Source organism: Metopolophium dirhodum, chromosome 7, assembly GCF_019925205.1.
Source record: "Metopolophium dirhodum isolate CAU chromosome 7, ASM1992520v1, whole genome shotgun sequence".
Classification (NCBI taxonomy): domain Eukaryota; kingdom Metazoa; phylum Arthropoda; class Insecta; order Hemiptera; family Aphididae; genus Metopolophium; species Metopolophium dirhodum.
The window spans coordinates 32,338,176-32,363,205 of NC_083566.1; the positions used below are offsets into that span (position 1 = coordinate 32,338,176).

Consider the following 25,030-nt stretch of genomic DNA (forward strand, 5'->3'; position numbering starts at 1 on the left):
TGATTTTTATTTTTCAATTTTAATACTGAATTACAATTTAAATAGGTATAGTGATTAAAATAAGGACAACGAACTTAGTTTATAATATTGTTATAATAATATACTATGATATACCACCAGCTACCTTGGTCCATCTACCTTGGTAATCAACAAAATTGGCACATTAATATATCATTATAATAATATTATGTTAAGCACATTTTAGTGTCCAGTGCTAATTGTTATGATTTATTACAGATACTTTATAATGTGGACAGTATAATTAAGTAAGTATAGGTATACGCACCCATATATTGATGAATGATGATTGATGAATGGTCCACTAACCAATGATTTTAAAATACGGTAGGTACATGAATGATGACTAAACTTAAAAGTGTATTAAAGTCATGAAGACTGAAAAATATTTTTTTCCAGACTAGAATGATAAAACATCACGTGAATTTCCACACTTTTGGGATGTCAAAGAAAATGTTTCACAGTGAAAAGGTTCGGACTTTTTACCGTTATATTTACGAGAGCTAATAATATTTAAAGAGCCAATTCTGCTTTAGTCGGTTTTTGCTAAAAATTGTATAAAAAATTACAAAAAGGAATTGGTGACGTGCCCACGTGTAAAAAGTTTCATAGGTATAACGATGAAGTCGGAACACTCATAATGGCCATGTGAATAACGGGAAAGTGAGAACTTCACGAGTTTTTATCCATCTTTTAAACCTAATTTATTATAATAATAATGTTGGGTTTTTTTTTTAATAATTTGCTGTCAAAATAATATTTATTTTAAAACTATTTTTTTGTTCTTGAGTAATTTTTTTCAATTTAAAAGTGTCTAGAGATTTTTATTATCATTATTATTACTTTATTTTTTGCGCAATCATTAAAGTTTCACCCTTTACTCATCCATTTGGAAAAAAAGTTTTGCTTTTGATTTTCAGGAGCTAATTGCTATTTTTTCCCATCTAAGTACAATTCGGACGGTATTAATTTTCTGAGTAATTTGGTATTGTTGGCTCATGAACTTCTGTGTTGATTCCTATGGTGACATTTATTATTATTATTATAACGTCTTTGTATTTTTTCCCTCGTAGTACGCAGCACACGGCTGCAACGTTTACGTAAACTCAGATGGCATCGAGTTCGTTTTGAAACAATTAAATAATACGATAATAATTCATGATGATATTCAACAACGCGCAGAATACCATTAGATGATATTAAAAATGCAAAAACTAAACGAAAGTCACATTTCCGATGAATTTTTCAGAAAAAAAAGGTTTATTATAATATATTATGTATATTGTAAATATAGGAACTGTATATTTAAATGACTACCTCGGAACAATATTTTAGTATTTATTATTATTATTACGTCTTATTGTTTCTTTACACATTAACCGTACATTGTGTGATTGATTGCGTTTTGAAGAATCGAGAATGAAAAGTTAAAAATACGTCTAACGTGTCCGTGTTATTATGTGTATTTTTCATATTTATGCGTATAATAGACAGTACCTACCTACCTGTTACGTAATTTCTGTGTTCTTGATAATATTACAAAATACTTTTGACACGAGAATTACATTTATCGTGTTTATTCGATAACATTGTTATGTATTAACAATATTATAAGTACTTCTACATGACGTGTTGCACCTAAATAATATCGGAACATGTATACAGCATGTACAGTATCAGGTGTTTTTTTCATTTTAATTGACGTGTTGTCGGGATATGAAAATCTATATTTTACAAGCAGAATATTATTAAGCTCACATTGGTCATATCATTTTTGTCACGGAATTTTTAGTGGTTCGGTGTTGAAAATAATGCATACCTACGAGCTAGATACATGCGTACATAATTATGCGAATAAAATATAAATCAAAGAGCAAAGCCCCTAAAGGCAGATAGTAATTTAACACAAAATTAAACAATATTTTAATTTTTTGAGTGTATACATTAATATGTTATTTATTTGAGTAAATAATTGAATATATTTACGTGATTTATAATATCATAACGTGTGTCATCGTATTATTTAATATGCCTGCCTAATGTGTACGAGTAAGTTACGTTTTTAACTGTATAACTTGTACGTGCAGACATCTGTATCGTGCTATTTACGATATGGTGTAATCCGAAAACCGTAAATTGTGTGTTAATTCAATGAGAAGGTCTGTTGTTGTAATTATAATATTTTGTGTAAAAACATCTGAAAGTATTTCGCGGGACGCGGCGCTTTATATAATAACATTATATTAATTTGGTTTAATTTGATGTAAAAAACAGATAGCACCGTAAATGTATGCAAATCGTTGTAGTTAATTACATTTCAGGAGGATGCTAAAAAAAAAAAAAAAAAATGTAGAAAATTGTAATTATTTTAAATATATAGGTTAGAAAAAGAAGAGACCGTTTCTTCGTGTCATAATAAATTAGAATGTAAAAAATGAATGGGATTGAGACCGTCAAAAAAAGGTTTCTTTACGTTTACAAATTTGTGTCTGGCATTTGCAGCTTTCCCAGGGGGCTATAGGTATAAAACACGTGCGGTGTTTACGAACGCTTTTAAGCAGTTCGAACAAATACGTAAATATATTATATACATGAAACTACTGTGCGAAATTACAAACGATCTGTTTTTTTTTTTTATTTGATAAATAGAAAGTCGTGTATCATGTATTATATATATGTGCGTCCTCTTATTTTCGCTCCCACACCGCCGAATCGGAGATTTATTTCGAACGCGACTCTAACTATCTCCCCCCCCCATTTTTTTTATTTTGTTCTCCTCGTCCTGTCACTGTAGACTCTCCGATACGTATGGTTAACAGTACTTACGTTCGTGCGATACTCAATTCAACATAAAACGCGTGTGTAGGAAGCTATATGTTTATAACGCATATTATTATGTAGATACGATATGCGTATATATGAGCACCACACACACACACATACACACACAATTGTAAATTTACGTATAAACAAGGTATATACACTTACGTTGTGATACCAAGTGAGCTTCGTCGACGGTGGGTTGGCTTTCACGTGACAATCAAAGTACACGTCGTCTCCCTCTTTGATGCCGTTCGGGTCGATTGAGTTTCCGAGACGGAGCGAAACGATCGGAGCGACTGAAACACACATCAAGTCACACGCGTAAGTATAGATGATAATAAGATATTATATTGTATGAGCACGGTCAACCAGACATTATATAACTTATATAAAAATGCTATATTATTCAAATTTTTATATTTGAAATTCTTAGCCATTTTTAAAGACCGCGTTTTCAAACGCTTTAATGACGTTTTTAGAAGTGTACTCTGCAGACTATTCAAACTTTTTGAGTGGATTATTGAGTAGATGTATTTTTTTTTTTTTGAAAATTTTGATGTATATCTAATGCTATGTATAATTGATATTACTTTATAAATAGTAAAACTTAATAGTTTAAGTGAGTGTAGACAGTATATTAACCCTATCTAATTATATTCGAATTAATACGATTCTATTATGTATATAAAACACACACGCATCTTACAACTAATCCAGAAATTAAAAAGTAAACATTTTTTTTTTTGATAAAGGTAGACAAACTTATAAGGAATCTTGTATTACATTTTCAAATCTTAGATTTAAAAATAAAAGTTTTTATGAATTTCTAACTCAAAATAATTTGCACATTTTCGTGATCTTTACGTAATTTGTCAAAACTTGAACTAAATGCTTATAAAAAAAACTGTGACTGTATTTTTAATATTTTTCAACTGCCATAGTAAGAACATATTAGGAGCATCGTATTAAATTTCAAGCGTGTTGACTCAACGAATAAAATTAAAAATTGATAAAAATTAATGACTAAACAGCTATAATAACTAGTAAGTGGTTTTCTGTAGGTCGGATAAAAATACAATGGGGGGAGGGGGAGATATATCTCCTAACCTCCCCCCCCTGAGCACGCCACAGAACTGATCATTATTGATTCCATAAGTATACATCGTGGTTTTTCATTTTTACATTATTTCAAGGGGTAGTCAATATTGTAGTACCAAGGTACAAACAAAACAATTTTTTCCACTTACCGAAGACAATAATATTATTGTTTAACATAAGTATTTGCATATAAAAAGGAAGTAACCTAGTCCCGCGGGTGAAGGGCATTGATCACAGAAATCCGCCACTCTCCGTCTCATCAAATAATAAGTAAATATGTTTTATTTTTATTTTTTACTGTCTCCTTTATTCTCAGATATTATACTACCTATATATTTTGTCCTACCAACAATTTTACGATGGAAAAATGATAAACATCACCAATAAAAACCAAGAAATAATAAATGAATTTCCAACAAGGATGGCACATGTAGTATAATATACTATAGTATTATATAAGAATATTGGATTTTGTATCATTTATAGTCAGAAACGGGAACGACAAAAATATTTATTACATAATAATATTATAATAACTGATTATCACGAGTGTATGTCATTATCGTGCTTTCTTAAATGTTATGCGTTGAGTGTATCCCATAAAAGCCTAGATGCAATTATAATATTATACAGTATTATAGTATAATCACTATAATCTAATCCTTTGACTATCTCTTGCATTCAAATGTGACATATACCGGGTTGTTGGTATATTCAGCATTAAATTAACTTTATTATAAATACTTATTCTGTGAATATTTCCACTCAGTGATGTGCCGTAAACAAGAAGAAATAGCATATAATATGGGACAGCAGCGGTCGAAAGCTAATGTGATAATATAATGGCATAATACATGCTATAATATGATTTGATTACTTAAGAAATATATTAACATTATACTTGCCGTAATAAACAAACATAGTCCAACGATATTAATTCATGTATGTATATGCGCAAGGAGTAGGACACTAGGATGTAATATAAATGTATATATTAAATTTCTATAGAACCTAAAAGTTAAACCTAATATTTTAATAGGACCGGCTGTGTAGTTATATATACTTCGAAGTCCATAACTGAAGAAAAATGTTTTGCACTTTTCGTAGTGCGTAAACTTTTAAATTGTATTAAAAAATAATTTATTACGAATAGAAAAAATGCGTGTATAGTATATTATTTATTATGAAAATGTAAACGAAGGGTATAATTTTTATATATTATACCGTCCTCCCGCTCATTAAGTATAGTTTTCAAATAAATGGAGTCGTATAAACTTGGTATACTATAATAATATATACTTTCGACACCAAAGTTTCGTATGTGTTATTTATACACGTACAAATAAAAATGGATGTATTGTTATTTGTTATGTATACATACGTTATTTTATTACACACAGTATAGTAATATATTGTTCGTTCGGAAGAATGAATTTAAAATATCATCATGGGGGAGGAGCGGTGAATGTGCGAACAGACAAAAAATACTTGTACCGTTCGAAAAGAAAAAAAACAATTTAAAAATATAGGTAGAACACGATTGCATACGGTTCTTATCGACGGTACCTTTTTCATAACACGATAACGGGGTCAAAAGTACGGACTTATATTATAAGCATAATATCATAGTCCTTGATCAAAAGTCTTGTAGATACCTATATATTTATCATTATTGCAGCGTATCAATAATCACCTAATTAGTTAGAAATGTTAGAATATACTTATATGTTTATTTAATTTATTTATCGAATCATCTTTTACCACAATATTAATAACTACAAATTATAAAAATTGAAAATAAATCGTAAATATATAAAATATTTCGATGATGCTGTCCCAAAAAGCGAGTTTGTTTATTTTTTTAACCATCATTATAACCATTAGTTTTTATGTTAATAAATAACAAGTAAAATAATATATTGTTTTGTTATTGTTGGTAAATGTTACTAGCATTGATATATTATTTTTCAACTATCTAAAGTACATTGTTGAAGATGAATGGTTGGGGATGTGTAACCCACGAGCTGGGTTGAGTTTAATCATTGTATATAGGAAATGCAAATGTTTTTCAAGTCCTTTTTCTTTTATTTCCCCCCCCCCCCCCCCCCCAGCCACCGTCACTAACAAGTCACAACTACTCACAAGTGCGATCAACGATCGAGTCAAGCCGATGGTGTGTGGCGGATTGCCTACCTTGCCATCGGCCATCCACACAGGCGCTCAGCTCCATCGGAATTAGCCAACGTTACTGCAGGTATTTAGGCCATTGCCCTGCAGTGGTAAAACGCATATTATCACTATAGTACTATAACTTACGCTTTGGGTGTGAAACAAACAAAACATGGACCCACTGGGAGGCCTGCTTACAAAATATGTCGTTCGACGATTGATTTGGAGCACTAAATACTGCCATTATATTGATGAGGTCGAATCGAATCTATCCAATCGAATAACTATATCGATCGCAATATTTTATTATTAAAATTATACCATAACTCTTGTACATTGAAGACTCGAGTGGTGGTAAAGCGTGAGACGAAAATCTCGTCATTAAAAACGTATCGACGGCGTATCTACATAAGTCCTGCACATAAGCACAACAGTCTATATCGGCAAGTATGCAAACGAGTGCGTGCAAACAGCGTGTGTTATATTTTACGCGTGTGCGACGAATCTTCGGGAAAAGGATTGATGAACGTTTTTATCGCGTTATTTGTCAGTGTGCGCTTAAAGTTTCTTATTTTTTCCCTTCGCGTGATATCTCTCTATCGTGTCTTCCCGAGCTGTTTATCACCACCGCCCGAATAGACGACGACCACGTGTGTGTGCCCTATTTTCGGAAAACTCAATATCGTATATTGTATCGAATATTATATTATTTTAGACTGTAATAATATTATATCCGAATATCATATTATGGCAAACATTATAGCACCCAGCGAACAATATTCGACTGACGCGTTTATGCAGCATTTGACAATGCAGTGGCTATGTTATACACGACCGACCATCAAAGCGCAACATTATTTGGATACATACCTATATAATAGGAGATATACAAAGGGGACCTATGCCTGTAATAATAATATAATATCATCGTAACACTGTAAAACGTACCACCAATGCATCGTGATTAGTCTAATTAGTACTAACTTCGCGAGGTAGAAATGTATTTATCAATCAAATAGATTTGATATTAAAATAGCTAGTATATATTATTATGACGTTAAAGTGTGGATGTATTGGTTCACGATAAATGCATACTAGGTATATGTGTTATACGTAAACGCACATAACTGTAACCATAGCTGGTAAATGTGTACCTACGTAATTATATACGACATAAAGTTGTTGTAATTAAACTATCGTAGTTTAACCGTATCGGCTACTATATTAAGTATGTGATCGAAGACTACTGTAATTCTCGCAAAGATTTTCACAAAGGTTAGGTAGGTACTATAGAGTCCCGAGTCCGAGAGCCTACTACCACAAACGAAGTCGTTTCCATCTAATCATAATATTATTCAATGTCTTTGGATGCTAATAATTCGAGTTATGTTTAAAGAATAACTATGATGCAGGAAGTGATTTGTGAACCACAAATGGCGTAGGTGTCTAGAATTTGAATTTCAAAATGGAACAGTAATACGAATTTAGCTGACGATCGACCGAGAACGATTGCAAGCCACGTTCAAGGATATCTTGAAACGGATTGTTTATTTCTAAAACTTTATAACGTGATATACGCTTATACGATAATCGTTCGATTATATGGGTCGCATAAAATATGTAAAACCTCATACTTACTTAAAATGCATATAGGTATATTGCTATTTTCTGCTGCGGTGTATTAACCTCCAAAGTTTAGCGCCGGTTCAACTCGGATAGAGCATGAATATATATATATATGGAATATATAAAGGTCGTCGATACTACAACACTACAACAACTTTATTATACTGTTCCACATTATAATATAGGCACTGATCGCGTTATTCCATCAATCTCCCGGGTGCAGTGTATACTGTGTACAATATTATACATTATATAAATTGTGTACGCGTTTTTCGCGAAGCGCGTTACGGTAGGTAATAATAATAATAATAGTAATAATAATATATTACTACCGTCGGCAGATGTGACAGTTTTGAGTGAAAACGTCGAACACATTATTATTATATACATATTATAGGTATAGGTGTATAAATATAAATTTTGCTTCGAGTAAAAAGGAGAAAATAAATCGAGAGCAGTGGAGAAAAAAAACTTCATCGACATCATAATGCTTTGCGCTCGGGCGTACGCGACGCACTTATAACCCGTTCGACATGATAGGTGTGAGTACACATAATATTATATTACATAAAGGTACAATATTATACATGATATACATTTACACTGGCGGAAGAACTACGCGTGATGTACATTATAATAATATAATATTAAATATGTACACATCATATAGGTACTTGATGACCGACGGACAAAACCAGTGAGTGAATATTATTATTATTGTTATTATTGTAATAATTAATGATTTGTCACGGAGGATCGAGCGAACATTATTGCGTGCGACAGTGTATGCGACATATTATTATCATATAATATTATGGTTATTGATTTTTTCAAACCATTACGCGATGATGGTTATAATATACTCGAGTAGGTTACAAGTGGGTCATTTTATAATGGATTGCATTAAACTTGAATTCAATGATATAATATCATTGTATAAGAAAAACGATTCTGAGCGGAGACGGTTTGTCAGTCTGGATATTTTATATTGTTATTATTAATTACATCATGCAAGTTGAATTAATATTGTTATTTTTTATTGGTTTCTATGGTGATGAACAAAGCGTTAGAAATTAAAATCCCATTTTTAGCGGTTTTTCGTAATTTTTCGGTGGTTTTTCCCGTGGCATTCAATAACTGTTGAGAAAATCGAAAAATGACCTGTCTAAAGTACCATCTTGATCCAATTTGCTAAAATATAAGGTACTATATGTTGAAATCGAAGCACTCCATAGGGTAGAAATTTTGTATACAGGATATATAAAAAAAAAAAATTTAAAAATAAACACCATTGTAAAACCACTAGCTTCCTCGCTCCGCACAGAATCTAAAATAAGTACTTCTTATTACACACTTATGGCCGTTTTTACAATGTCCGGTAGAGTGTCGGTTAACGCTAACAGGTTTATTACCGGCAGAATTCGGCCAGTGTCGGTTAACTTTAACCGGACAAGAACGGTCCTCGAGTAGGTAACAAAATTATAAATTGATTTCAATTATAAATAATTATTAATAGTTTTTTTCAGTTATTCACTAGTTATATGCATAGCATATTATAAAGTCCAACACCCACTCCGAAAACATCGTATCCGTGCCATCGGTTATTAAAATAATAGGTATAGTATGAAATAGGTCAGCGGTGCATTGTATATAATTGTCTGGTCACATTATCATAACGCACCGCGCGCATATATTACAATAATATTATAATATTATGTACACGCGTCGTATACCTTGTAATAAAAGTCCATCGTTTGCATTCGGTTAAGTATCGACGCGTACGATATTATTATCATAATATTATGATGTCTGTAAAATATGAATTATATTTTCATGCATAGATATTTTCACGTTATTACGTCTATGACATACGTATAATAATAATAATAATAATAATAATACCTATGCAGAGTATGCTGCAGAACACCGGACGAACGATCGCGTGTGTGCTAACGACGAGGTGACCCAGTCTCAAGTCCGTTTGTTGAGTAAGTCCGTTGCATTTTATTTATATTTTTTTATCGCGCCGAAGCAGTGCTGCGATGACGAACCGGTAGGCGGGTAATGGAAAGTCGAAAATTAACGATAACCACTGCAACGATAATATGTGCACGGAGTGACTCTGCATACCATATGAATAAACGAGTAAAACAGCGGAAAACCCGCTTAGTGGGACGGCTTAAGGCCTAACTATCAGCCAGTGCACGAACGCACGATTGACAATATTATACAGCGATAGTATAACATTTCGTAATAAAAACACTACCTAGGTACCTACTACCTATTGTGAAACCGCAGTCCGATGGGTGAACGATATCCATTTTATTTTTATTGAGACGTCGGAACGTTTTATTTTTTGATTAAAGTCTATAAGTCCGGGTAAAGCCGCAACAGTTTTCCCGAGGAAATCGGTAGATTCGAGTGAAAATTAAAATGTTTACGACGACAAACTTATCGAGAATATACAAAAAAGTTGGACACCGTCACGCCGATCCCGTTAAACGGTAGAAAACTTTCCGAGGAAAATTCTCCGGCTCGAGTTGTATACGTTACTTTTCGGAAATGTTTGCGAACACTATAATATAGAGGTATAATAATGTACAAGGACAGCGTTACCGAGGCCATTAGTAACGGGCTAACGAGATAAACGATAAGAGTAGTTGTTGTAAGACGGTAAACATACTTCTGGAAATTTAGTAATAAAAATATGCTAAGCTTTTAATTATAGCATACTAAATATCTCTGAGATACGCATTTATTATAAAAATTCGTATAATTATATCGCGATCCAGAAGAATACGAGTTTAATTTAATGGTTTTTATTTCCACGAATGTATTTTCCTAATTCGTATAATTATTAGTGAGGTTGAATTACAACCATTAGAAATATTTTCAACTTGAGATATTTTAATTTTATTAATATCGGTAAGAATAACCTTAATGGACAGCTTTAGATTCATTATCAGTTTTTTAGTAATGTGTGTTTTTTGTGCCTGAATAAAAAAACATTTTATGTAGATAAAATGCTTCGATCATTAACTTCGAGAGTGACTTCTAGTTGGTTGGGCGTATGAAATTCACAGTACTTTTCATATAATAATTGGGTAAAAACTAACAACAATTTCAGAAAAACTGTATTATTATCCCAACACTAATTGTTTACACAATCGATTATGATAATATATTCATTATATTGATATTTTCTAGATACGGTACACTTTTCAAAATATGGCTTGTTTTAAGTTATTTAAATTAGGACAATTTGATAAAAATGTTGATGATCCGTCAAAAAGCTTTGAAATGTAATACAGCTATTTTATCTTACTGAAATTAAAAAAAAAAAAACTTGTGCCTCAATCCACATTATTTTATTTAAATCGTTTGAGGTAAAAAAATATTGACAACATTTATTAAAACTTCGACAGTTTTCAAATAATTTTGTTATTAAGAATTCATAACATTTTTAATTTTTAATAACAATGGATTGTAAAATATAAAGTACAAGATTCCTTATAAATGTTCTTAAAAAAAGTATAAAACAAATAGAGTTAAGTTAAATTCATTTTTTTAAGCGTATCAAAGTTTTGCGAAATTGATCATTTGAATGAAATATATTGTTTCTAATTTTGATGTTATAATAATTCCAAATTGAATATTACTCATTATAGGGACTTGACACTTTATACTATTTATAACTCTATGTATATATATATATATATTTTAATTGAGCTTGAGGCTGGCACCTTAAGCAGTTAGCTATTTTGTTTGTTTGTAGGTTGTTAGTAGAGGGAGGAACGGTTGAAAACACGTTATTGTATGTGTGGCAAGAATTCGTTGCTAAAAATCAAAGGTGGTCACCCATCCGAGAACTAGCAACGCCGGCCATTATGTACACTCAGTGCCTTTCCATAGTCAAAATATTAAACTGATTTCAAACTATATTTATACCTTGAATATATTATATTTTATACTTTGCTCATTTAGCTGTACGTCAGTATTGTATTTTACGTTGATAACGAAATAATATCATATTATTAGATAATATATTATACGAAATTTGTTTGGAAAAAATATTTCACCCAACCGTAAAAGTAATATCAATAATATACTTAGAAAGAGAGGCTGAGTCAGCAGCTCCGTTCAGAATTATTTTTCGCATGCAATGATTTCATAAATTGAAATTTAACACGTCATTCAATCCAGAGATAAACGATTAGGTACACTCGACCCTTATAATACAATACAGCGGAGCAACTTCCCTTGTTGTTTTTGTACTTATAATAAAATTATATACATTCACTATTAAAATTGTAATATAAAATATCTTTTTTATGTAATTTTTACACAAATTGGGAAAAAAAATATTTGTTTTTAGATAAAATATATTTTTTAAACAAATAGTGTTGGAAAAAAATCAACAAAGTAATATAGTATAAGTATTACGGACCGTAAATAGCAATGAAAAAGCACACTCGAAATCTGTTCTATACAGCAGAGCTAGATACTTACTCTGTTATTTATAAATTATTTTACGTTTGTAAAATATACTTATTTATAATAAACCATAAATTTTTCAAATTTCAAATTTTTTAGGATTATCTCTATATTATATTATATAAAACGATAAGGTGACTGACTGATCTATTAACACACAGACCAAACTCTGGATGGATCGGGCTGAAATTTGGCATACAGATAGCTATAATGACATAGGCGCATTATTCGATTTCGTGTATTTTTAGGTACCCACTTTTCCTCGGGCTTGTTGAAATCGCAGAGAATATAAAAATACAATTAAAAAGCTTTATAAATAAATGGCATATAATGTTTGAATATTGATATATCTTTTTTGTAGTAAACATATTAAAATCTACACGGACATTTTAGAGCTATATTTTACTGTTAAGAAAACGTTACAAATAGTATATTATTATAAAAATATAGGTAGCAGTTGGTACCTCAATAATATTTCATATTTAAATTTATTTATTTTTGTGAATACATTTGTATTTAATTAATCAATTAATATTATACGACCTATATAATATAATGTTACTAAACATAATTCTGAAAGCCCCCGAAAAAAATTATGGACACTATTATAGCTGTAGGTGGGATTTCATTATAAAAACGTTATTTTTTAAATTAAATATAAACTAATACGTCATGTATGTATATTATACATATATTTAATGGATGTACTATACATAATATTATTATATACAAATATATATTTTTTTGGGTTGTTGAAATTTTAAATTACAAGTCCGTAGTAAAAATTGTTAATTTATTCTTGTTACGCGATGGGAGAGCATCCTTTAAAGTATGTATCACGTTTTTTTATAATCAATTCAATTTAATATAAATGACGTACTTATAAAGCATTTAAATAATATTATTTACCTTCTATATGTTGCAATATATAGATACAGAGTAATTAATTTTGTTAAACAAACACGACATGTGCACATGGTACTTGCATATCATGATTAAACGAAATGTTGTATTAATTATGTTCACCACGAGTTAACCTGAATTAGTCAATGTAGGTATTAAAAAAATGTATATTATATATTCGCCTCGATAAAATATTTAAAACAAACCGAACGTTTAAATCTAAATATAAAATAACAGCACGTTGCTATATTATGTACCTACCAAAAAGTTTATACTCGTTTGCGAAAGTAAAACAAATCGAAAAACTTTTCAAAGTTATTTGCCCCCGCAAAACCGTATATACCTATTTATATAAATGTAAAAAAAAAAACACGTTTGCTGCAGTTATATAATAATATGCGTGGTGGTCACACTAAGAATATTATTCCGTGAATTTTAAATCGTACGTATTTTTAAATTTATTTTTTACTTGAACCATGTTTGTATAATCATTATCATGGATGTTAAATGATTATAGATCATAGAATTTTATGTGGATGAATATATGATTTATTATTTACTGTACCAGTAGGTATACTTTTTTCAGTTCAATAATATATTATCTACCATCACAAATTTATGTCTGATGAGTAGTCAAGATCATATTCAGTCGATCCCACATTTCGTTCAGACAAAGAAAATAACCGTCACACTAGAGCCCTTGAAACGTTGGACCATGTCCAAAAATCGGTTTATATTACTTGCGTCCCAGGGTTTATTTAATAGGTAAGTTGCGTCTGGATCAAAAAGGTAAAAAAACAAATCATAGGCTATTTGCGTTAAATCATATCTTTTTGAATAACGTCCTATGCAAGTTACGTCCCAAAAATCAATTATTAGAGAATGCACTTCGTTAAAATTCAAACATGCGATACATCCATCTGCTTGCATCAGAATCTAAAATTAGTGATATCCCAACAAAAACACTCCGCCAAACTATGTGTAAAAAAAAAGCTAAGTACCAATACAAAAAAATGGCTCTAAAAGTTGTGTTATAATTATTAAGTTGTGTATACATGAGTCTTTGAACTTTATGTTAAAATAATCTTCTTAGCCTAACTTACCTTGGCGACTTAAGTTAAAAATCTAAAAATACTATAGCTTAATGATTACATAATAATATAGTCTACTGTCTACTATCATTTAAATAGGTAGTGTATTACTTATATCAAGTGTTTTATAGTCGCCAAGCTAAATTAAATATTATTTTGCAGACTATTTCAACATAAATTTTATATATAGTTCAAAGATTTAGCTACAAAATTATATAACAAACTTTAGAGCAATTTTTTTTTATATAGATGGATGCTTATAGCGTTTTTTTTTTTACACGGAGTTTGCAGGTGGAGTGTTAATTTTATTTATTAATTAATTAACTATAATATTATTAAAACTGTACATTTTTTAAAAAATATTTTTAGATTCTGAGGGAAGCGATGGATGTATTAATTTTACAATGATGTGTGTTAGATTCTGAGCGAAGCGATGAATGTATTGATTCTACAATGATGTGTGTTTTTTTTTTATTATTTTTTTTTTTTTATTTTTTTATTTTTGTGTCTGTCATCACCTTTTAGGACAGTAAAAGTGCTTGGATTTTCTTCAATAGTAACTTTTCTGATAGGAAGTAGTTTTCACAAGCGACGTGAAAAACAAAAGAAAAATTAAGGAAAAACGGGAATTTTTACGCAAAATCTGTTTTCGAGAAAATCGATTTTGGTTTTTGGTGTAACTCTAAAACAAATGACCGTAGGGACATGGAATTTTGACTGAATGTTTATATTAGCATTTTCTATACAACATAAAATGTTGAAATTATTTTGACTTATTTTAAGGTGTTTACGGACATTGTCAGTTTTCAATTTTTTTAGTTTTTTTTTCTATAAATATCAATAAAATTTTATTTGTTGGGTAAAAAGCGTGAAAATTGAATATAAGGCTCTTGTTATATCGTTCTAATAGTAGTTGAAAAATATTAAAAATATATAGGCACAATTTTTTTTTATAAGCATTTAAAGTTCAAATTTTGACAACATTTATCAAATTTATAATTTATTAAATTTTTTGTAGTTAAAAATGTATAAAATGTTTAACTTTTATGGCTAAGGATTGAAAATTTAAAACAAGGCTCCACGTAAATAGGTTAGATATATATAAATTACTTTATTCACAATAATATCATCAAATATACTTGGTAATATCATAGGCTGACTGACCGTTTTTGCTCAGAATCGTTTTTCTTATACAATGATATTATATCATTGAATTCAAATTTAACACCGTCCATTACAGTGACCCACTTGTAACCTACTGTAAAGCAGAGTGACATCCACTTATCCACCTTTTTTTCTGTTAAATTTATAAATACCTTAATATTACAAAAAAAAATTTAAATACACCGGTGTACTGTATACACATACATTGCAGGAGAAAAAATGAAAAATTACTATTCGTCCACCGATTTATCATTGTTTAAACTCTTTATATCACTCTCTCTCTCTCTCTCTCTCTATGAATATATAGACACCTATAAATATTTCTCTTTCTCTTCCATGGTCGATGTTTTAAATAAATTTAGACCCTTCTTCGAATTCTGGTCACGTTTTAATTTCTTTGTGCAAATACGTATTAACGGGTAATTATTCGTATAATAAACTCTTTTCTATATCCACTCCGACAGCGACGTCGTTTAAACATCAATATAATATATAATAGGTTATTGCAATGGGGTATTTAGAGGGGTATACTAAGGGTGTCACCCATCATCCTATTTTTAAAAAAAATCACTTTAATTCCCTATATTATTGATTATAACTTTGATATACGAAAGCACTGGGTCTATGTAATAAATTTTTTTTTCTGTAATAAATAACTTTAAAATAGAAAACATTTGATATCAATTCAACGAAATATATTTATGAGTACCTAAATAAAAATAGATTTATAATACTCTTTTCTAATTTTTGTTAGTCTTTTTTATAATTTGTTAATCTGTCGACTGGTTTTGACTGCCTACTCTTCGCAATTATTTTTATATTCCAATTTCCTTTTAATATCCACATATTTTAAATCGAAGTCAGGATTTTGACACGAAATGTCTTCCTAATCGTAATTTTCCTTAACATTCTAGTATGATCGCTTCAAAGAACTATGTTCAATGGCGCTATTATTGTTCAAAGCATGACCTAAATACCTCCTAATTGTTGCAATCTTATAATTTTATACTAATAATCATTGACTGTTGTTAATTGTATTGTTATAATATTCGTCAATCTAATGAAAAAATGTCTATTTTATCCAAAAAAATTTACGATTTTAGGAATATTTGACTTGGTATAAACTGTTAGTATTCATTTCATTAAAATAAATCATATTTTATTTATCACTGTGTTAGATCATTGTGTAGGTACGGCATATTATATAATATTATTATGAATTAAATTAAGTATTTATAATGTATAATTTTCAGTTTTAATTAAATCAGCAAAAAAATAATGTATCATGAAAACATCTGCGATTATGGCTTCATATAATTACTGAAGTCATTTTTAAATGCATACTATTTTCTGTAAAAATGTAAAATGCCGCACGTTTCTAAATTTAGAATCCACCTTAAGAACAAGAATAGAAAAACTGTGCAAAATTAAAAATGTTATAACCTAAATAAAGGTAAATAACATATTTTAGATTTGTGAAATATTCATTCCCTTTAAATTCATAGTTATTTTAGAAACAAAATATTTTTACAGTAAGTACCTTATCTTTTGAAATACCATGTATAATTTCATAGAATTTTTTTTCGTAGCAGCTAGAATGACAAGATGATGTTAATATTTTTTGGGTCACAAATTCTATAAAGACGTTCCCAATCATCGCCACGAAATAATAACGAATAACTAATTGATTGAACTTCGTAATTAATTTTGACTCATATCTGACAGTTTGGAATATCGCAGAACGCCACAATGATTATCTAAACTGATGTGGTGTGATAATAATAATTAATTTACCATAACACCATGACATGTATCACCATTAAATTGTGTACTAATGTGAATCCCGAATAGACGTGCTGAGACCGTAACCTTGTCATCGCAATTCACAAATATGTGTATAACATAATATTGTGTTAATATTCTAAGTAAATTCTATAATCTATATTGTAATATTAATGGTTTATGGCGTTTATATAATATATTTTACACTATAAATGTAGTATAATATAATATTATGAGGTACAACGGGCTTGTAAATAAAATTATAAAACAATATGAGGTGACTCACAGACGACTTTCAGTATAAAATTGTCTTCAAGAGCCATTTTAGGTACTTGAGGATTTTCCGCTCTACAGGTTATCGACTTTCCGTTGTCGTCTGTCGTGGGCACGAACGTCATCTCACTGGATGTAACATTCTCTTTGACATCGTCTTCCTGAAACACAAATAATGACAGATCGCATTACACACAATGTAAGATACTTTGGTAAGACCACGTCATAATGAGACTTGGTGGATATAATATTATACTATACATTATTATATAATATTTTATTTTATAATATAATATATACACACACGTATTTAGTTTGTGACAATTATTGCATCAAAAAAAAAAAAAATGATAAATTCGAGATGATTCTAAAACCTGTGTAAATATTACAATTTCCAATAATATTAATTTACCTATCGTAATTTATATAGTAATTTCAATATTAAAATGCTAATATTTTTTGTTTTTCAGCCTGCACGGTTTTTTATAATAGTTCGATTTAATATACAATATTATAATATATAGACATTATGTATAATAATTTAACCTGACCTATGAGCTACAACTTATAATAAAAATATATTATATGTGTGTGTGTATTTTATGTATCGACAAAAGGATTCAAGCACCGGGTTACACTATGCTTTTCGTCGTCGGATAAAGACTTATGTCCAAGCTTATCTCATGTCTACAAATGTATCTACAATATCTTATATAATATATAAACCCTTGTAGCCCGGAATGTGTCTCGCGTTGGTGTCTAGACTATTGTTGTCAATAAACGGATTTAGATTTTTTTTTATGTCTCTTCAGATGATCTAACACACGTCCAGCTATTAAAAGTTACACGACTGGTTAAATTGTAATTAAATCCACTGAGATAATACGTTTTTGACGCTTTTTCTGTCTTCCAGCTCACCTGCATCTTTATCTGGATCTGTTTCATTTCCAGTGAAACACACCAATCCGGTGGTTGTGTAAACCACGAGGAAAGTTTTATTTTCAGAATTAAGATTATAATATAATTCTTAGTGAAAAACAGTAACAGCAGTGGCAATCCGAATCTGCAGCAAACACCCGATTAATTTTCACGACGCCCATTCGTTATTATTCAATGTCGTTACATTCTTAAAATAATAATCAATAATCTTACTTTATCCGATGTAATATATTTATAATGTTCAATAATTGTCAATGCTCATGTTTAACGTGCATGCAAAACGCGTTTTAATAATATTTGAATATTATTCATATTACGGATGTTAGTATAGTATACTATAAACTTATTGGATTCTATAAGACAAGTAAATATGTTTCGAAAGATATTTTTTTTCTAAAGCCCTTATAATTTAAAAGGTATCTGGTACACAAACAACATCAATACATATTGAGGATTGTATATAATTGTTATGATACGCCTTTTCAAAGAACGACTCCCATGCTGAATTAAACACACTTCAATAAATAGACACTATTCAATTTACCCTATTGTTTTTTTTTCATAAATAATAAGACCAACGTTTGTTGAAAATAAATTGATTTTTATTCCACGCTATTATTTATTAATTTTTATTTTAGTTATATTTACTTAAATATTTATGTATTATGACATTTAATATTGATAAAAAAAAAAATAATTACTTCGAACAATATGTGCATAAGACACAAATACACCCACATTATTTACCATAGCAACTCAATTAAAGTTCCGAGAAATATAGTAGTGAAAAGGATGTTTCGCACTGATATCAACATCGAATAAAAACGAACGGCAGTATATCATCGGTATGAATCGGAGTCTCCAAACCAACTATTGTAATTTAACAGATCCAAAGCAAATTGTAAGGTATATGGTTTTCCACCGACATCATAACCAGACCAAGTTTTACGTGCTTACATAATATAATATGATATATACGCGTAAATACATCACCACCCGCATTTATTCAACAAGCAGCTTATAATATATATATGGGCATTATATTGTGACTCAATTTAAAAGTTTTCACAGCATGTTAAACCTCTTTAAAAATGGTTCTCCTAGTTTGTCTTTAACTTTAAATAATTATCTAATTTAATCCAACACCGAAATTTAGTAGATATGTTGCGTACATCAATGTCAGTTTTTGAAAAAAACTATAGGAATTTGCATAATTTTCCAAGTAACTAACACGATCGCCTAAACTAGTGGTAATAATATAGCACCAACACAATATTAACACAATCTGTATTTTTTATTAGAAATAAAACAAATAAATAATAGTCACATAAATATAATATTATTATGAATAACATATTTAATTTAGGGATCTTGAATCGTAGACAAAACCAACGAATTGTAGAAATGTCATTACCTAATCTAGTAAATTATTTATTATTACGATTCATTAAACGTTGAAATAGCGTTTCTTACCAATAGATTATAATAACAATGATAGTATAACGACCAAATTGGTAAATCACACCGTCAAAATTCGTGAACTTTCTGTCGATCGGTGTATTGAACAGTATTCGCATATTATGTTGGTTGGCATAATTTTAGCAAGTATAATAATATTATCAATACGTTATTGTCAACGAACCGAGGAGGATACCGTTCCAAAGGCACCACGCACGCCGATGTACCTAATTTGCCTATACACCACGCCGGCTAACGGTTTTAGAAAAATAACAAAATAATATAATAATATGTATTTATATAATAATATTGTGTATACGATTTGTCCTACTTTCTGTCGCACACTTCTACGAGAGTAGTCACCGTGTATTTAGCATAATATACAGTTGATAAATTAACATTAAATAAAATGAACAAATTAATATTACTATAAGTTATTCAATAAGTTCAGTACGTACGATAAACCCAAGAGCATGGATAGCTGTATTAAACAATTTTATCATCTCCTCCCCGCCCCACCACTTGGTTGAATTTCAGACACGCCGTCATACCATTTATATAGGTATGATGTGCGTCAAGTCACCTCGTGAGATGTATTGTGGCGTTAATAAAATAATATTATATCGTCGCTAAAATATGTAAATTGCTCGATGCGGTGGTGGCGCAAAGTGTTGCAGTGTCTTAGCACATTAACGGTTCGCGATGGAGCACGAGTCAACGTCGTCGGACGAGCGGATAGGGGATTGTGGAAAGGTCAAAGATTCAGTTATTCCCACGGGAAAAGACGATCGGTGGAGGTGGCGGCGCGTCGGTTGCTAAAGAGTGGTCGGCGGTCGGGCTTCTGCAGGGCGCGTTGGTGCGGTAAGCTTGTGCGGCGAAGGGTTTGCCAAAAACGTTTTCAGCAAATTCTTCAAGTTTAGATTATAATAATAATAATAATATAATGCAGTGTAATGCACGAAATGTGTGAAAGCTCGACAGAACTATAGCTATATGACTACACACACACACACGCATATACTATATATTATTATATAATACAACTCCACCGTGGTGAATGAACCCTCGATGAAATTCACTCCGTGCAAGTCCCTCCACTAGACTGAATCGACCGGCATCCCCACCAATGGTTTTTCCGTGTAACTCGATCGGGAGCATCGTATTCCAGGATCGCACATGCTCCAATAGTTCTCCGGTACGTATACGCATATTATTACATACGTATATAAACTTGTTATTTCGATAAATTTTAATAATGTTGATGCAAAACTCAATACGATTAATCGGTCCAAATTATGTACAAGATGCGCCTTGAAGTAATAATTCTGGCGGAATTTCAGTAAAATTATTTTACAACTTTCCAATTTCTAAACAGTTTAATTATTGTTCACAGTTCGTCTGACTTTTAGAAGTTTATAATATAAATACTGTATATTGTCAGAATTTATTGTATATTATTGTATCCAAGCGAATTTCGAAATAGTAAAATAATATGGTTTAATTACTTCCACAGCATGTCATATTATGTTATCCACACTAAAGTAAACGCATTATTCACGAACCTTAAAATATTAGCAAAATGTAAAAAGATTTTTTAGACGAACTCGAATGATTTTTTATTTTATTTTTTTTTGCGTTTGACACATTTTTTTTAGGGGTATTGGCCCCACACACACATGTAGGTACAATACGTATTACGGTGCGGCGTCTAAGTAGGACGGGCCTGGTTGCATAGTATCGTGCGGCCCGCGTACATTTTTCACGGCACACACGCGGTAAAAAAAAAAATGACTAACGTTCTGTTTAAAGTTTCATCGGGCATTACGTCCCGAATGCAACGCGCCCGGAAAGTATATTATACACACCCTCTCACTCATGCCCACCCAGATCCCCGAACACAGGTATAATAACGTGTACGTGTGTATAGGCGCACACACGCGTAGGTATAATATACGAACATCGAGTTAAGTCCGTGAATTCTTCATGCGTCATTTCCCATCCGTCCCGCTCTCCCCTCCCCCCCCACTGGGCTGTTGCCTCGTCCATGCACGTCCTTCCAAGGAGTGAACGCCCAAGTGGGGAGGAGAGGGGCACCCGCAGCTACGTATACGTACGTGACAGACAAATCGTCTGCGCGAGCGTTACCCATAAAATCGGACGATTTTTTTTCTTTTTATCATCCAAACGAGAACGACCGACTCGTACCCATGTATACGTTGTAGGTATACAATGTGCTTCTATTGTCAGCAGTATACAGCAGTCACTTTTTTTTTGCTAAATTTATATTTTACTCTACACATTTTTTTTTTGTCGACGACGATTGAAAGTAATTTCAACAAAACAGTTTAAAAAGTACTCGCCGTATTATATTTTCCAATTTATTTACATTAAACACTAGCTAATACCTATGTATTCACAGATTATTTGCCGATTTGATGTTCAACTTTTATTTACCCGAATTATCTTAAAAATGTTACAATATGTTGTCATTGAAAAAAGCAAAAACTTTAAAATATTACAAACATTTTTTTCAAGAATATTGTTGTAATGACTTAAAATTGTATATAACGAAAAAAAAAAACGTTTACGTAACCTCGCGAGTTTTCCGATAAAATTACTGCCCGATGATAAAGTAATCACTCTGTATGTATACGGGGCTCGAGGTCCACACATACGCACCCACCAGCCCGTCCGGTCGCACATGCACACAGCCGTAAATCATTGGACGATTTCATCTCGTATCATTTATAGTATACAATATATTATACAGCATAGACTATTGCAGTACTGCTCTAAATAATAACATAGTAATATAATATACACTGGGTTGGCCACCCAGCTACGAGGCCAGTTTCCACAACTATACTGGAATAAGACGAATGTGTGAAAAAGGTTCAAAAATATTTTGCATACCTACATAATATATATATTTTTCGACGCTGTCATTTTTTTCGGTTTTTTTTTTTGTATAGCACACACCACGCCGTAATGACTTTAATAGATTACAGTTGGCGTGTTTTGAACAGATAAGAAATAAAAAAATACATAATACAAATAGAAGAAATATCACCAGCGTCCACGCACGTGTTCAATAGTATATTTATTTACAGGTTTTGACAAGATTATAATATATATGTATATTATATATATTATGTATAGTACGGTATCAAATTTAGAAGAAATTAGTGTAATGGTTAGATTTAGAAATATGAATTAAAATACGAATAAGAAAAATAATCTTACAACAAAAATAAAAACGTAATATATCATGTCTGGACGGTTTGTTTGGGGTTGCAATCTATGAATAGGATGATTGTGTTCATGAGCACTTGTGTGGGTAGGCACAGAGAATATTTAACGACTTTTATAATTTTGTGTTGGAAAACGGAAGGAAATCAAGGAAAGAATCAACTAAGAAACCATAATATGAAGGGAAGAAATTTCGCTAAATCGGCGACGAGGCACCGATAGAAAAGTGAAAGAATTTTGAGAGTATTTATGATAAGAGAATAGTTTCGAGGAGGACGCTATATCTTAAGAATCAAGGTATTGAAGGACAACAATTTGTTTTGAACATCCTCTAATTTTAATAAGTCCTTCACAAGATAAGGTTGCCCCAAACTACCCGGCCGTACTCTAACAATACTCACTCACTCATAAAACGCGACATCTCAAAAACTACAAAACGTAATTAAAAGGCTCAGATGTGCAATAAGAATGGATTTTCCTACATTCATATTTTAAACAGGTGGTCTAACAGGGATCTTGAGATTTGCGGTAGATACCTACTGAAACTTTTTTTTTTTGTTTATAAATGGTTTCCATGGTTGCAGATTATAATTGTGTTATATTAAATTAATATTATTAGATTCTGAGAGAAGCGAAAGAATATTATATTGTATTTACAGTAATGTTTTTTTTTTGTCTGTCATAAATATTTTAAGTAGCGAAAATGCTTTAATTTTCGAGATCCACATATTTTCTGAGTGAAAAGTGAAACAGTAAAAGTGTAATAGTATAACATTGCTCATAACTATTAAGAAAGAGTGTTTTTGAACTTATTTCGACTTCATAAAAACCTTGGCTGGTCAAAGTAGGTATCTATACATACCAGTTGTACCGTCAATATTTCTGAAGTAATTTTCAAACAAGGAGGGAAGTATAATATTAGAAAACAAACCATATCGTAAATGTATTGGATAACATAAATGGCTTGTGTGACTTGGGTACAAACGGGTAATTATCAATAGGCAATATTATTCTTGCATACAATATGAATTATTATGTAATATACTTATATACGAAAACATTATTCAGTATAAGTCGTCTACCCAGTGATGGTATCTCAACAATTTCCGATTTCCAATATTAATATTATTATTTCAAACGTATATTTGTATTATTACATTTTACTGAGACCACTATACCTATATATTATTATGTACCAACAGCAGCATAAGACCGATGCGTGGTCCCAAAAATACTTAGCTTTTTGAAAGAATCGGTCTGTTTTTTTTTTGTGTGTTGCGTAAATAATTTAAGCAAACAAATATTTTGTGCGTCCCGAATTTGTTGGAAAATCCTGATCAAAAATATGAATTCTGCTAGATATCCGAAAGACTCCATCAGGGACGCTGCTCGCCTTCGTCCGCTTTCACAGTTTATACCATTACAAATTAAAATATTTAGAGTGTTTATGTTTTCTCGAAGAACATACCGGAAGCGGTTATATTATACAGTAAAATAAGTATACCTAACACAATACACTTTTTCAAATAAAACATTGGACGGTTATTAATTACTTGTAAATATTTTACAACGCCTGTGCATTATTTCCCTTACTTCCGTGTCCAGCGTGCCTTACATAATATAATAATAATAACGATAATAGTAAATAATAATGAATATTATTTCCGATCAACAATTATTATTAGCGAAATAATAATTATTACTTATTTTCCCAACGTGGTTGGTCAGAACGCTTCTTATTTCAACAAAAGTCGATGTTTATCAAATTCGTCACGCGATTTTATAATTATACATTCCTAGGCCTTTAATTCAATTTAATCGAGTAAAAAAAAAAATACGAATCGCTTTAATTTCAATTTTATTACTTGGCAGGATAAATAGATTATTGGTTTATCGTGACACGTGTACATTTTACATGTATAATAGGTATAATACACTTACCG

General features: G+C 30.8%; 1 protein-coding gene across 1 annotated transcript in view; it reads right to left on the reverse strand.

The window, feature by feature from the left end:
* LOC132949232 (nephrin-like) overlaps positions 1-25,030 on the reverse strand; it is a 354,694-nt gene that overhangs the window by 39,064 nt on the left and 290,600 nt on the right. Inside the window, exons 7-8 of the mRNA XM_061020012.1 lie at positions 17,455-17,602; positions 3,007-3,137 (exon numbers count right to left, since the gene is read on the reverse strand). Of these exons, the coding sequence (XP_060875995.1) occupies positions 3,007-3,137; positions 17,455-17,602 (279 nt within the window). The remainder of the gene's footprint in view (positions 1-3,006; positions 3,138-17,454; positions 17,603-25,030) is intronic.